Genomic DNA, 11,892 nt, shown 5'->3' on the forward strand with positions numbered 1-11,892 from the left:
GACAAATTTCTCAATAATTTACTTCCCAACATAAAGCTGACACTTTTTGTCAAACCTGGGGGATGAACTTTATTCTACAGAGCAGATTCCGGGTGGCCGAGAGACAAAAGTCGAACCATGTCCCTCAGCTGAAAACCAAGAGCCAACCCTGAAGGTCTGAAACCACTTCAAACAAGCTCCGTTGTTCCTGTTATTGTGTCCACCCCCACACCCGAGGACGGAGGACAGACTAGCTGTGGCGTGGACAGACAAGTCCACTCTTTGTCAAGTCTTTGTTGCAGACTAAGATTGTTGCTCTTGATCAGAGTGGATGGAGCACAAAATCAAATAGAACTTCAAAATAAAAGCATGCAACGATCCACGTACTGACTGAAAATCCAGGCTACTTTAAAAGGCACGAATTAATATTCAGGGACCTGAAGTCTCTCAGAGACTCGACATGTGTTTGTCTTCATTAAAAACAGAAACATGCAGAGGGACCGGAGACACATCACGTGATTCTTCTGCTGATCCTCAGACGATCATTTTGATTCGTTTGTTCAAGTCTGTTCCCCTCAAACCTGCTTTCTTCCATCTGGAGAGCTCTGCAGGACTTCTTTAGACCACTTTCTCTCACACCTCCAGTCCACTCCCACGTGTTCGTGTTCAGTACGAACACAACGATTCAAATCCGAAACTGGTTCACTGCAGCGATGCGCGCGCGCGCGTCTCCGTGTTGTTTACAGTCCAGAACATGAACTCAAACTAACCCGGACCAGCGAGTCCAGACCAGAACCTGCCTGAGAGTGGTCCGGGTCTAAACTCAAACATTAGACCGGATTCAAACAGTTTGGACTCACCGTCTCCGCATGCGAGACAGGGGGACTTTTTTTCTTCTTCTTCTTCTTCTTCTTCTTCTTCTTCTTCTTCTTCTTCTTCTTCTTCTTCTTCTTCTTCTTCTTCTTCTTCTTCTTCTTCTTCTTCTTCTGCTGATATTTATGGCGGTCGCTCTTCATATGTCTTGTCTTACGCCACCTACTGGGCGGACGTTAATCGACTCCGCCGGCAGTCTCCATCTCAACCTTTATGACTTCTCTTGTGATTCAGTTTTTCTCAGTCGCTTTGGTACATTTCTCGAATCATCCTCGACATTTGCAAAACAGCGCATTTCTCAAGACAACGTGTAGAAATAGCAAAACACCTGGATTACCTGCAAAAGGCAGTTCCTTGCTCAAAATCCTTAGTTCATCTCTCTAAAGTAAATATCTGTCTGAACATGTCAGTGCCATCAGAAGGACATGTCCTTGTGTCAGTGTGGACGGATAAGACAGTCAAAGTGCTTAGTCATGTTGTCCTCTGGAGGAACGTTCTGATGGAAACACCTCAGTGTATGTGGGAGATTAACTGAGAGACTGGACAAGATTCACATTTACGCTTTCACTGTAATTTCTTGACAGACCGTGTCTTTGCCATTCAGGAGGGAAAAGACAGCAAACAGAACAGAGGACGATCTCCTGACAGTGCTGTAGAACTACAGTTCAGTCCTTTACCTCCTGACGTTCCACACATTTCCCTTCATTAGAGAAAGTCAAGATTCACCTGGGAGCAATTTACCAATTCAGGACAGATTTAGAAAAAAAGACTAATGGAAAAGTATAGAAATATGTTTGAGATATTATGACAACTTGTTCAACCATTTTGCATGTGAAGACTTCTGTGATGAACTAATGCCTAAATGTTGTGGGGGTGAGACTATTCAACAGAGACTATTATAATACATTTTGATCAACATGACAGTATGATGTGATCATGTAGGAAACAGCAGAGAACTGTACATAATCATTTGATGGATGAACCAAAGCATTTAGAAGTTGTTCAAAGAAATAGGAAATTACTTTTTTGATGTGCACAAGTGACACAATGATGTGAAGATTGAACAAGTAGTTTTGAGAATTTCAATTCTGATCTGAGAAATGTACCAAAGCCACTGAGAAATAGGCTTCAGGGCATTCCATCGATCGCAACTGGACTTTGTCAGTTTGTCTTGGAAACCAAGACAGTCCAGTTGCGATCGATGGAATGCCCTGAAGCTTACAATGACCTGGATGAATGAGAATATTCACAGGCACTGAGAAATACTGTAATAACCAATCATTCACCTTCTCTCTCCATTGTCTTCACAGTTCAACCTTATAATAACAATAAAAATTACTTTACATTTTATTTTTAATCGCCAGCAGAACAAATGGAAAGCTTTGTGCATCCTTTCATGTTTTTTATTGAATCCTTTGAGTTTGATTTTCTTCTAAAAGGTGAAATAAAACATCATTTATTGAAACAAGATGATTTAAATATACAGTAAGCAAGTGGTGATGGTCAAAAGAAGATTTTCAGGACTCGGTGGACAGAAATGTCCTCATCAGATAAAAATAGTGCTCACACACGAATGTATCAGTGATAAGTATGCTGATATGATGATGAGTACTTTTACCATTCAGACTTGACACTCATCTAGCTGTTAGTAGTAAGACAGCTCTCCTGTCATTTCAAACTGTTCTGTTATTTTGGATTTTATTCATAAGCATAAAAAATGCAGATTTTTATTAAGTCAAAGTTCAGTTTGTGTTCATAACTGATCTGAGTTGTTTGCAGGTTTTTGTAGAAAAATACTTTTGTTCTTCTGGGAAGAAATAAAAAAGTTCTGCTCCTCTGTCCTGTCTGTTCAAAATGATCAGATCTCATTCGAGAACTTTTTCCTTTTCTTCCAAAACTCTTCTAAAAGTCAGATTCATCAAACTCTTTTAGCTGCAAAGAACTTGTTCTAAATGTCTTTTTGAGCCTAATAAACATCACCTGTTCATGAGGAGGTTAACATCACTGAGATTTCATCATTGATATAACCTACAGCCTGAAAAAGTCCCAGATACTCTAACTCTGTTCTGTTCTGATGGGTGAAAGTTTTACTCATAAAAATGTTAGCAAACACTAAAAAGAAGAATTTCACACCGACGGGCTTCAACGCCTATGATAAATATTAATAATACTGATGTTAATAGTGTGTTATCAAGTAAAGAGAGAAATGTTTCACATAAAGTTCAACGAAAAAACATCTTTCTGAAGCAAAGCTGAAGGAGGTTAAGGGGATATTAGATCACTCACTACGTTTACATGCAGTCAATATTCAGGTTATGGTCAATATTCCGGTTTCTGAAACATTCGGAATAACCTGTTTACATGCGTGAGCAAACTAGGGTAATCAATTGGGATATCCCGATCAAAGCAGCGATGCACGGACAACGTGTCAACGCACGGAGAACGTCATGACGCAATGCGTGTCATTTCAGCTTCTTCTTCCTGTATCCAAAAACAACAACAACAACAGCACAGCGGATAGTGAACAGCCCGGCGCTGGTACTGACCCTCCACCAGTACTCGACACTATTCTGTCTCACTTTCTTCATTCATGGAAGGCAAGAACGTGAAGAAATAAAATGGAGTCGGAGCTGTCCATCCATATCCATGCTACCTGCATTCAAAAGACCAAGATGCCTTGTGAATAGAACATGCGCAGAACACAAATTAATGTTCCATTCGATGGGGATATTCCAATAGGTGTATACATGACCAAATATTCAGGTTAGAAAATGAGTAACCCAGGGGTCATATTCGGGTTTTTAAAAAGGGTTTCAAAAGGGTTATTGGTGTTTACATGGCTGTGCGCAACCAGGTTATTGCTGATATTCCGGTTATGAAAGGGTTACTGACTGCATGTAAACGTAGTGACTGATGTTAGGATCTGCTAACCTGTCTGTCTGAGGCTGGGCATGGTCTCCTGCACTCTGCTGGCTGCTTTCTAATCACCTGCGCACCTGTTGCGCATCAGGCTCGTCAGGCCAACAGTACTTGAGGTCGGCTCTCTGCTGTCTAATGTGTTTTCCTTGTGTTTCACCAAACTTTCCCTTGCGTGTGCTTAAGTATTCTTAGCTGGATTATGTTTTGTTCTTGGACTGCCACATGTGCTTTTTCTTTCAGTGCCTTCCAGCCACGTTCAGTGTTTGCTCTGCCTCAACCAATCCACATTTTCCTTTTTGTTTTTCTCTGCTCACTGCGAGTGTGCTTTTTGTTAAAGAAAGCTTGTTTGATAAATTCATTTTTGTTTGTTCTCCCTGACTTCCGCTCTGCATTTTTGAGTCCAGTAAAAAGCCTTACAGTTGACAGCAGTGCACCATCAAGCACTGCAGAAGGACTCATGAAAGATGCCAACAAAACTCAGATTCAAAAAACAAAATTTAAAGAGACAAAATATTGTGGAAACTCCCAGTAAGTTGGCTGCCATAGTGATGAACTGCTGAACAGAATATTAATCTAAAAGGAGTCTTCTTCTTCACTGCCCTAGATAAGTGACACTGACAGCAGGATCTTCTTACATGTGATACAAACAAAATAGAGCCCCACTCAATAGAAACATTGAAGTATAGTTCTACTAGTGGCCACAAACACCACAGGGAACCATTAATTACACTGGGTCCTAAAAACTAACTCCAGGCCAGCAGTGATTAGAAACAGAGAGAACACATTCGGCTGGTCTCAGGTCAGACCTTCAGGGTCTTCAGCACAGTCTGGGTTCTGGTCTCAGTCTGAATCCTGTAACCAGACTCATTCACAAATCATCCAAAATGTCCTGATAACAACATCCAAACTTCCACAGTACAGTGGTATTTAAAGAGTAGTAGTGCCCAGTAAATCCCTGTTCCTGTGGTGCTCTGAAGATCCCTTTCAGACTCTGGTCTTTATCAGTGATGATGATGGTGTTGGTGTTGGTGTTGGTGGTAGTGGGAGGATCCAGCTGTGTGTATGTGAAGTGAGGCTCTCTGCTCATCCATCCTCCTGGACTGAACTCTCTGAATCAGACTGAAGAAATCCTCCTGACCCTCAGGAACTGAATTAACCACATCATCCAGATCAGGAAGGGAACACCTCTGGTCCTCCATCCTGTCGGACTACAGACAGATAGACAGTGAGACAGGTAGATGGGGAGTAAAGCAGACAGGGAAAGACATGCCAGTGAAATCACCTGATGTTTGCCCACCTGTCCACCAGATCCTGCTGCTCCCTGCACACTGGACCTCATCCGTTCACTGAACCACACCTGTCCTTTCTTACCCTCTTTAAACCGTCATCTTGTTCAACCGGTGAATATATCCTGCACCCTGTTCCTATCTGGACTATGTTTCTGCTGATATTGTTCCCTGTTCCTACCTGTACTGCAATGGCTCAGAGATTAATGGCTGCATTCTGTTTGAGATGTGTCCAATAAGACTTGTCCAACCTGTGAACCTCTGTAATTTATTAAATCTGACACAAATAATTAGGAACCTGACCAGAATATGTTAAACTATGGTATCACATTACTTTGTGGACAAGGAAGTGTCACAAAAAGTCCTTCTCTGGCACAAAACGTTGCACATCCACTCTCTGAAGAACTATTGCATGGGTTCCATTAAGGAACAGCCCAGCCAGATAGACTGGGCCCCTGTTCTCAGTAGCAAATGTGAGTTAATGAGCCCTGCGACACATTTAGGAGCTTATTTCTGCAGGTTATAAGTAAGATAGCTCCTGTTCAGCAAGTAAGAGTAATGTTGAAGTGCTTGGACAGGTAATGAATACCTCTCACAGACCCAGTAATATAGGTCTGGCTACAAATGGGAATATTACTCTTGATAAAGACAAGCTGGCAAACAAACTCAACACATTCTTTGTTTCAGTGGCTAATAAATTAGTGCTGAAGCTCCCACCAGGCTCAGGGATATATGGAGATGCTTATATTCGAAAGTACTACTCCGATCTAGGAGTACGAGCAGATTCATTCTACTTTGCCAATGTGATTGAAGGAAAAGTCCAGAAAATACTTGGTGAGGTCAGCACCACTAAAGCTGCAGAGCTGGCTAACATCCCAGGTAGGCTCTTCTGTGATGCCCCTTGTTTAGCCCATATCATTAACTTTTCACGAGGGCAATGTAGATTCTCCATGGACACGAAACAACCCAAAATCACTCAAACAGGGGAGCAAATCTGACCCAGACAACTACAGACCTGGATGTATCCCTAAACAATGAAGTGATGCTGGACTCCTGTTAGGCCTCTCTTACCAGTTGACTGTCTCATCCGTTAAACCCTGTCTTAGTTTGTCTTGTTATGAGTCAGATACAGTATTCCACTATCTTCTCTATCACTAGTAGCACGCCCTGCAGTCTCAGTCTAAATACAGGGACACTCCAAAGGCTGACGCAGTAATTCCTGTTGTACTCACTACCTTACATAACATCAAACAAACCTCTGGCATGAATTTGAATAATCTCAGATCTCTATACACCATCTGATCATCTATCCCTTAAGAGACCTTTGCCTCAATGTGGCACTTTTGAATGTCAGATTTCTTAAAGAAGACATTTCTTATTACTGACCTGATTCTAGATAATAATATTGACTGCATGTTTTTAACTGAGACACGGTTTAATATGGATGGACCAGTTAGTCTAATCAAAGCCTCACCAGTATCTACAATTTTTATACTTGTCCAGGAGAGGTAAAAAGGTGGGGGTACTAGATTCTCCTTAAATAACATCTGTCTGTTCCTGCTGATGGGCTTGACACGTACCTGACAGACAGCAACCAAAACAAAGTTACAGAAAAGACTGGACATAAGGAACGTACTTTGGGTGTCATTGTCTCCTACCACCCATAGGTTGGACTGCCTTGTTGCAGAGAAACAAGCTTGTTTGTATACTGTTCCTGTTTGTACCCAGTTGCTTTCCATGTCTTTTTCCTGTCTGTACTCTGTTCCTGAGTGTACCCTGCTCCTGTCTGTATCCTGTACCCTGATGATTAAAACTGATTCTCAAAAGTGGCAGAGGAGCTACTCACAGCTGAAAACAAGGAAACAAAAACAGTTGTTTCAATTGCTGAATGTTTTGTCCGATGTAGTGAAGGCAAACATCACTAGTATCATTACATGTCCTTTCCAAAAACTCTGCTGCTAATGCAAAATATTTTCATATGACATTCTGGTACCTGGTAATGTATGAGCATGTAGTAGAAGTCCAGAGTAGGCAGGGTGGGCTGGTCGGGGCTGCAGGCCCCGCAAAGTGAAGCTGGTCCTGGGTCAGGCAACAGACTAAGGCTGGCTCTCTGGTCCTCCAGTCTCTGACCCTGACACTCCAGGATCAGGTCCAACAATGCCTCTGGCTCCTCCTGCTGACTGCTCCGACGCTAGAGCAACAAAGCAGGGACCAGCAGTGGGTTATTAACCATGAATTATGTTCTGATTGTGTATGAGAATAGTAATCAGAACAAACTATGGCAAACATTCAAAACTTTAAACTTGTTCAGGTTCACATTCTGGATCAATTAGGCTAGAATTCAGCACTTTTTACATTAGCTGCCTTGCTCCTTGACATCATGGTTCTAGTCCTGGAGCTCAGAGCAGAACTGAGACTCTGACCCCTGGGCCTGGTTGAGCTTCCTTCAAGAAGAGGACCTGGTACCGGAGTCACAAGACCTCCCATGGTCCTGAGGGTCCTGAGGGGTGCGGCGGAGGCTGAGTTCTTGCTGATGGGAGTGGAGCAAGGCTGAGGAACAGTACTGGTGTTGCTAGGACTGCATCCCAGTCCGGCCTCCAGACTGCCATTGTGCTGGGAAGGCAGAGAGTATTTGGGTGTAGTCCCCCTGATCCCCCCATTTTGGTGAGAAGGTGAAGACAGGGGGGGAGGAGGTAAACCTGAAAGTTTTTTGTCTGCCATGTTGGAGCTGTGGAGGTGTGAGCGTGGCTAGATCACTGTTCTCATGAGTGGGAGGGCCAAACCTGGACAGAAAGTGAATGGAGCAAGAAGTGAGACACAAATACACCTGAAGGCAAAGTTGAAGTTCAGGTGACATGGTCCTTTGAATTCCTGGCAGTAAATAGAGTAGACACTCCTTGTGTTCCCATCTGGTTGAGATCAAATATCAGCAAAGTCAGACGCATGATTGACAAAGCAATCTAAATGGACTGCTTTTCTATAGTGCTTTTCTAGTCTGTCGACCACTCAAAGCATTTTACACATGCCACATTCACCCATTTACACACACGCTTGTAGCAGTTTGTTCTCTAGCTCTTGTATTTTCATCAAGAAAACTTTGGCATGTATTGTGGAAGAGCTGATGATTAAACCACCAATCTTCTGGCTACTGAACGAATGTGCTCCCTCCTGAGCCACAGCCACCCTATAAATGAAGTTTAATAACTAAGTTCAGTAACAAGACCATGCCTCAAACACACCCTTTTTTCCGCACCAAGGTATTTAAGCACTACTGATTTCGACTCGCTTTCTGCATGGTCACATTCTCCACAATCCAATGTCACCAACAAATCTGGATGATCAGAAGTCCACTACCCCCGACGATTGCATCTCACAACCCCTGACAATTCACACATTCAATTCAATTCAGTTTTATTTGTGTAGCGCCAAATCACAACAGAAGTTGTCTCAGGACACTTTCCATATAGAGCTGGTACAGGCCGAGCTCTTTATCTACAGAGAACCAACAATTCCCTCATTAGCAAACAAAAACTTCCTTTTAACAGGCAGAAACCTCGGGCAGAACCAGGATCAGGGTGGACGGCCATCTGCCTCCACCGGTTGGGTGAGAGAGAGAGTGAGACAGACAGACAGACAGACAGACAGACAGACAGACAGACAGACAGACATGCAGTCACAGTAACAGTGACAGTGGATGTAATAACAGCAGTAGCAGTTGCAGTGGATGTCAGGCAGGGCCAAGGCAGGAGATGCAGCTGAAATCCACAATCCAGATTCAGCCACTGTCCATGGGAACCTGCAAGACGACAAAGCACAGAGACTCCGGGGAAGGAGCTAAGTTAGTAACACGCCGTGGTAGGACATGAGAGCGTGCAGATGGAGAGGGACAGAAGGACGGAGGAGCTCGGTGTGTCTTTGGATGTCCCCCGACAGTCTAATCCTATAGCAGCATAACTGGGGGCTGGTCCAGGACCAGCCTGAGCCAACCCTAACTATAAGCTTTATCAAAGAGGACAGTTTTAAGACGACTCTTAAATGTAGAGACAGTGTCTGCCTCCCGGACAAAGACTGGAAGATGGTTCCACAGGAGAGGAGCTTGATAGCTAAATGCTCTGACTCCTGTTCTGCTTTTTGAGACTTTCGGAACCATAAGTAGACCTGCATTCTGGGAACGCAGTGTTCGAGTAGGGCAGTAAGGTACTATGAGCTCTTTAAGATAAGAAGGTGCCTGGCCATTTATGGCTTTGTAAGTAAGGAGGAGAATTTTAAACTCTATTCTAAACTTTACAGGGAGCCAGTGCAGAGCGGCGAGTATTGGAGAAATATGATCTCGCTTCCTGGTTTTTGTCAGGACACGTGCTGCAGCGTTCTGGAGCAACTGGAGAATATTCAGCAACCAATTTGGGCAGCCTGATAGTAAAGAATTGCAATAATCCAGCCTGGAAGTTACAAATGAATCATTTTGAAACATTTTGCCTGATTTTTGCAATGTTATGTACATGTAAAAAGGCAGTCCTTGAAATTTGTTTTACATGGGAGTGAAAGGACATGTCCTGATCAAAGATGACTCCCAGATTCTTTACAGTGGTGCTGGAGGCCAGCGCAATGTCATCCATAACTGCTTTGTCATCAGAAAGTGACTTTCTAAGATGTTTAGGGTCTAGAACTATAGCTTCAGTTTTGTCTGAGTGTAGCGTCAGAAAATTTCAGGTCATCCAGGTCTTTATATCCTGAAGACACGCTTGTAGTCTAGTTAACTGATTGGTTTCTTCTCGTTTCGTTGAAATATAGGTGGGTATCATCTGCATAACAATGAAAATGTATTGAGTGCTTCCTGATAATGTTCCCTACAAAGGAAGCATACAAAAGGTAGCCACAAGCTCCAGGGGAAGACCTCGTCTACGTCATCTGAGAAATACTATCCCCGCCAGACACCTCTCTCCTACCAGCTTGAGGCTCAAGCACACGAACAACAGGCCAAGTTTCAAGCTCACCTCGTTTCTGAGCTCTCTCACCCTCTCCCCTGTTCCACCCAAACTTCACAGTCAACCTGAGCACATGCATCCCTTCATCCCAGCATCCTTTCTTCTTCCCTTGCCTCAACCTTTCCTATTACATCTTCATTAAGAGATGAGACCAAGGTGGCCAAGAGATGAGACCAGCGTTATGGGTCAGCGTTTTTTAATCACCCTGTGAGTTCCCTTCATTCATTCTGGTCGGCGTTTACATCCCGCCGCAGGCCAACGTGCAGGACACGCAGCGCATGCTAGCCGACCAGATACTGTGTGTGGGGGGAACCAATCCGAACTCTTTAGTTATTGTCCTTGGCGACTTTAACAAAGGTAACCTCACCCACAAACTACCTACATACAGACAGTTTATTAAATGCCCGACCAGAGAGGAGAATATTCTGGATCACTGTTACACCACAGTTAGCGTTGCTTATCACGCCTTCCCCCATGCTGCACTGGGCCTCTCTGACCACGTCATGGTCCACCTGATTCCTGCATACAGGCAGAAACGAAAGCTCTGCAAACCTGTAGTGAGGAAATAAAAAAAGTGCACCAGTGAGGCTGTGGAGGATCTCCAGGCGTGTTTGGACTCTATGGACTGGGTTGTGTTCAGGACTGCTACCAACAGTCTGGATGAGTACACAGAGGCTGTGACGTCCTACATCAGCTTCTGTGAGGACTGCTGTGTTCCATCATGCACCAGGGTGAGTTATAGCAATGACAAACCCAAACTCAGACAGCTAGGGCTGGCAAAGGAAGAGGCCTTCAGGAGTGGGCACAAAGACAGCTTTGAAAGGCAAAGGGACAGTGGAGCAACTATCCCCCACGATGCCTCCCAACAGCTCCAGCTCCAGTCACCTCCACCAATGCCCACCTTAAAGGTCCCCCCCTCCCCCTCCCCACCCACCTCATTGACAACTCTTTCCATTCATGAGAGGGACGTCAACAAACTCTTCAGGAGACCGAATCCCCGGAAAGCAGCTGGACCGGATTCTGTCTCCCCATCCGCCTTGAAGCACTGCGCTGATCAGCTGAACACCTCACTGGAGACATGTCACATGCCAGCCTGCTTCAAGTCTTCAACCATCATCCCAGTTCCCAAGAAGCCAAGGACCACAGGACTTAATGACTTCAGACCCATCGCCCTGACCTCTGTGGTCATGAAGTCCTTTGAGCGCCTTGTGCTCTCACACCTCAAAGACATCACGACCCTCTCCTGGACCCCCTGCAGTTTGCCTACAGAGCCAACAGGTCTGTAGACGATGCAGTCAACTTGGTCCTCCACTTCATCCTCCAGCACCTGGACTCTGCAGGAATCTACGCTAGGATCCTGTTTGTGGATTTCAGCACTGCTTTTGACATCACCTTCCCAACCCTGCTTCAGGAGAAGCTCTCCCAGCTGAGCGTGCCTGACTCCACCTGCAGGTGGATTACAGACTTCCTGTCTGACAGGAAACAGTGCGTGAAGCTGGGGAAACACATCTCCGATGCAAAGTCCATCAGCACCGGATCCCCTCAGGGCTGTGTTCTTTCTCCTCTGCTCTTCTCCCTGTATACGAACAGCTGCACCTCCAGACACCAGTCTGTCAAGCTCCTGAAGTTTGCGAACGACACCACTCTCATCGGACTCATCTCTGATGATGGCGACAAATCCGCCTACAGGTGGGAGGTTGACCATCTGGTGACCTGGTGCAACCAGAGCAACCTAGAGCTCAACACTCTTAAGACAGTGGAGATGGTTGTGTACTACACGAAGCACTCAGCATCACCTGCCCCCATCACCCTCTGTGACTCCACTATTGACACTGTGGAGTCTTTCTGCT

General features: G+C 44.6%; 1 protein-coding gene across 1 annotated transcript in view; it reads right to left on the reverse strand.

The window, feature by feature from the left end:
- Positions 1-2,236: 2,236 nt before the first annotated feature.
- Positions 2,237-11,892, reverse strand: part of LOC139332615 (G-protein-signaling modulator 3-like) — an 11,486-nt gene continuing 1,830 nt past the window's right edge. The window contains exons 2-4 of the mRNA XM_070964664.1: positions 7,413-7,840; positions 7,051-7,248; positions 2,237-4,979 (exon numbers count right to left, since the gene is read on the reverse strand). Coding sequence (XP_070820765.1) covers positions 4,773-4,979; positions 7,051-7,248; positions 7,413-7,778 — 771 coding nt within the window. The 5' untranslated portion in view covers positions 7,779-7,840 and the 3' untranslated portion in view covers positions 2,237-4,772. The remainder of the gene's footprint in view (positions 4,980-7,050; positions 7,249-7,412; positions 7,841-11,892) is intronic.

This window comes from Chaetodon trifascialis, chromosome 6 (genome assembly GCF_039877785.1).
Source record: "Chaetodon trifascialis isolate fChaTrf1 chromosome 6, fChaTrf1.hap1, whole genome shotgun sequence".
Classification (NCBI taxonomy): domain Eukaryota; kingdom Metazoa; phylum Chordata; class Actinopteri; order Chaetodontiformes; family Chaetodontidae; genus Chaetodon; species Chaetodon trifascialis.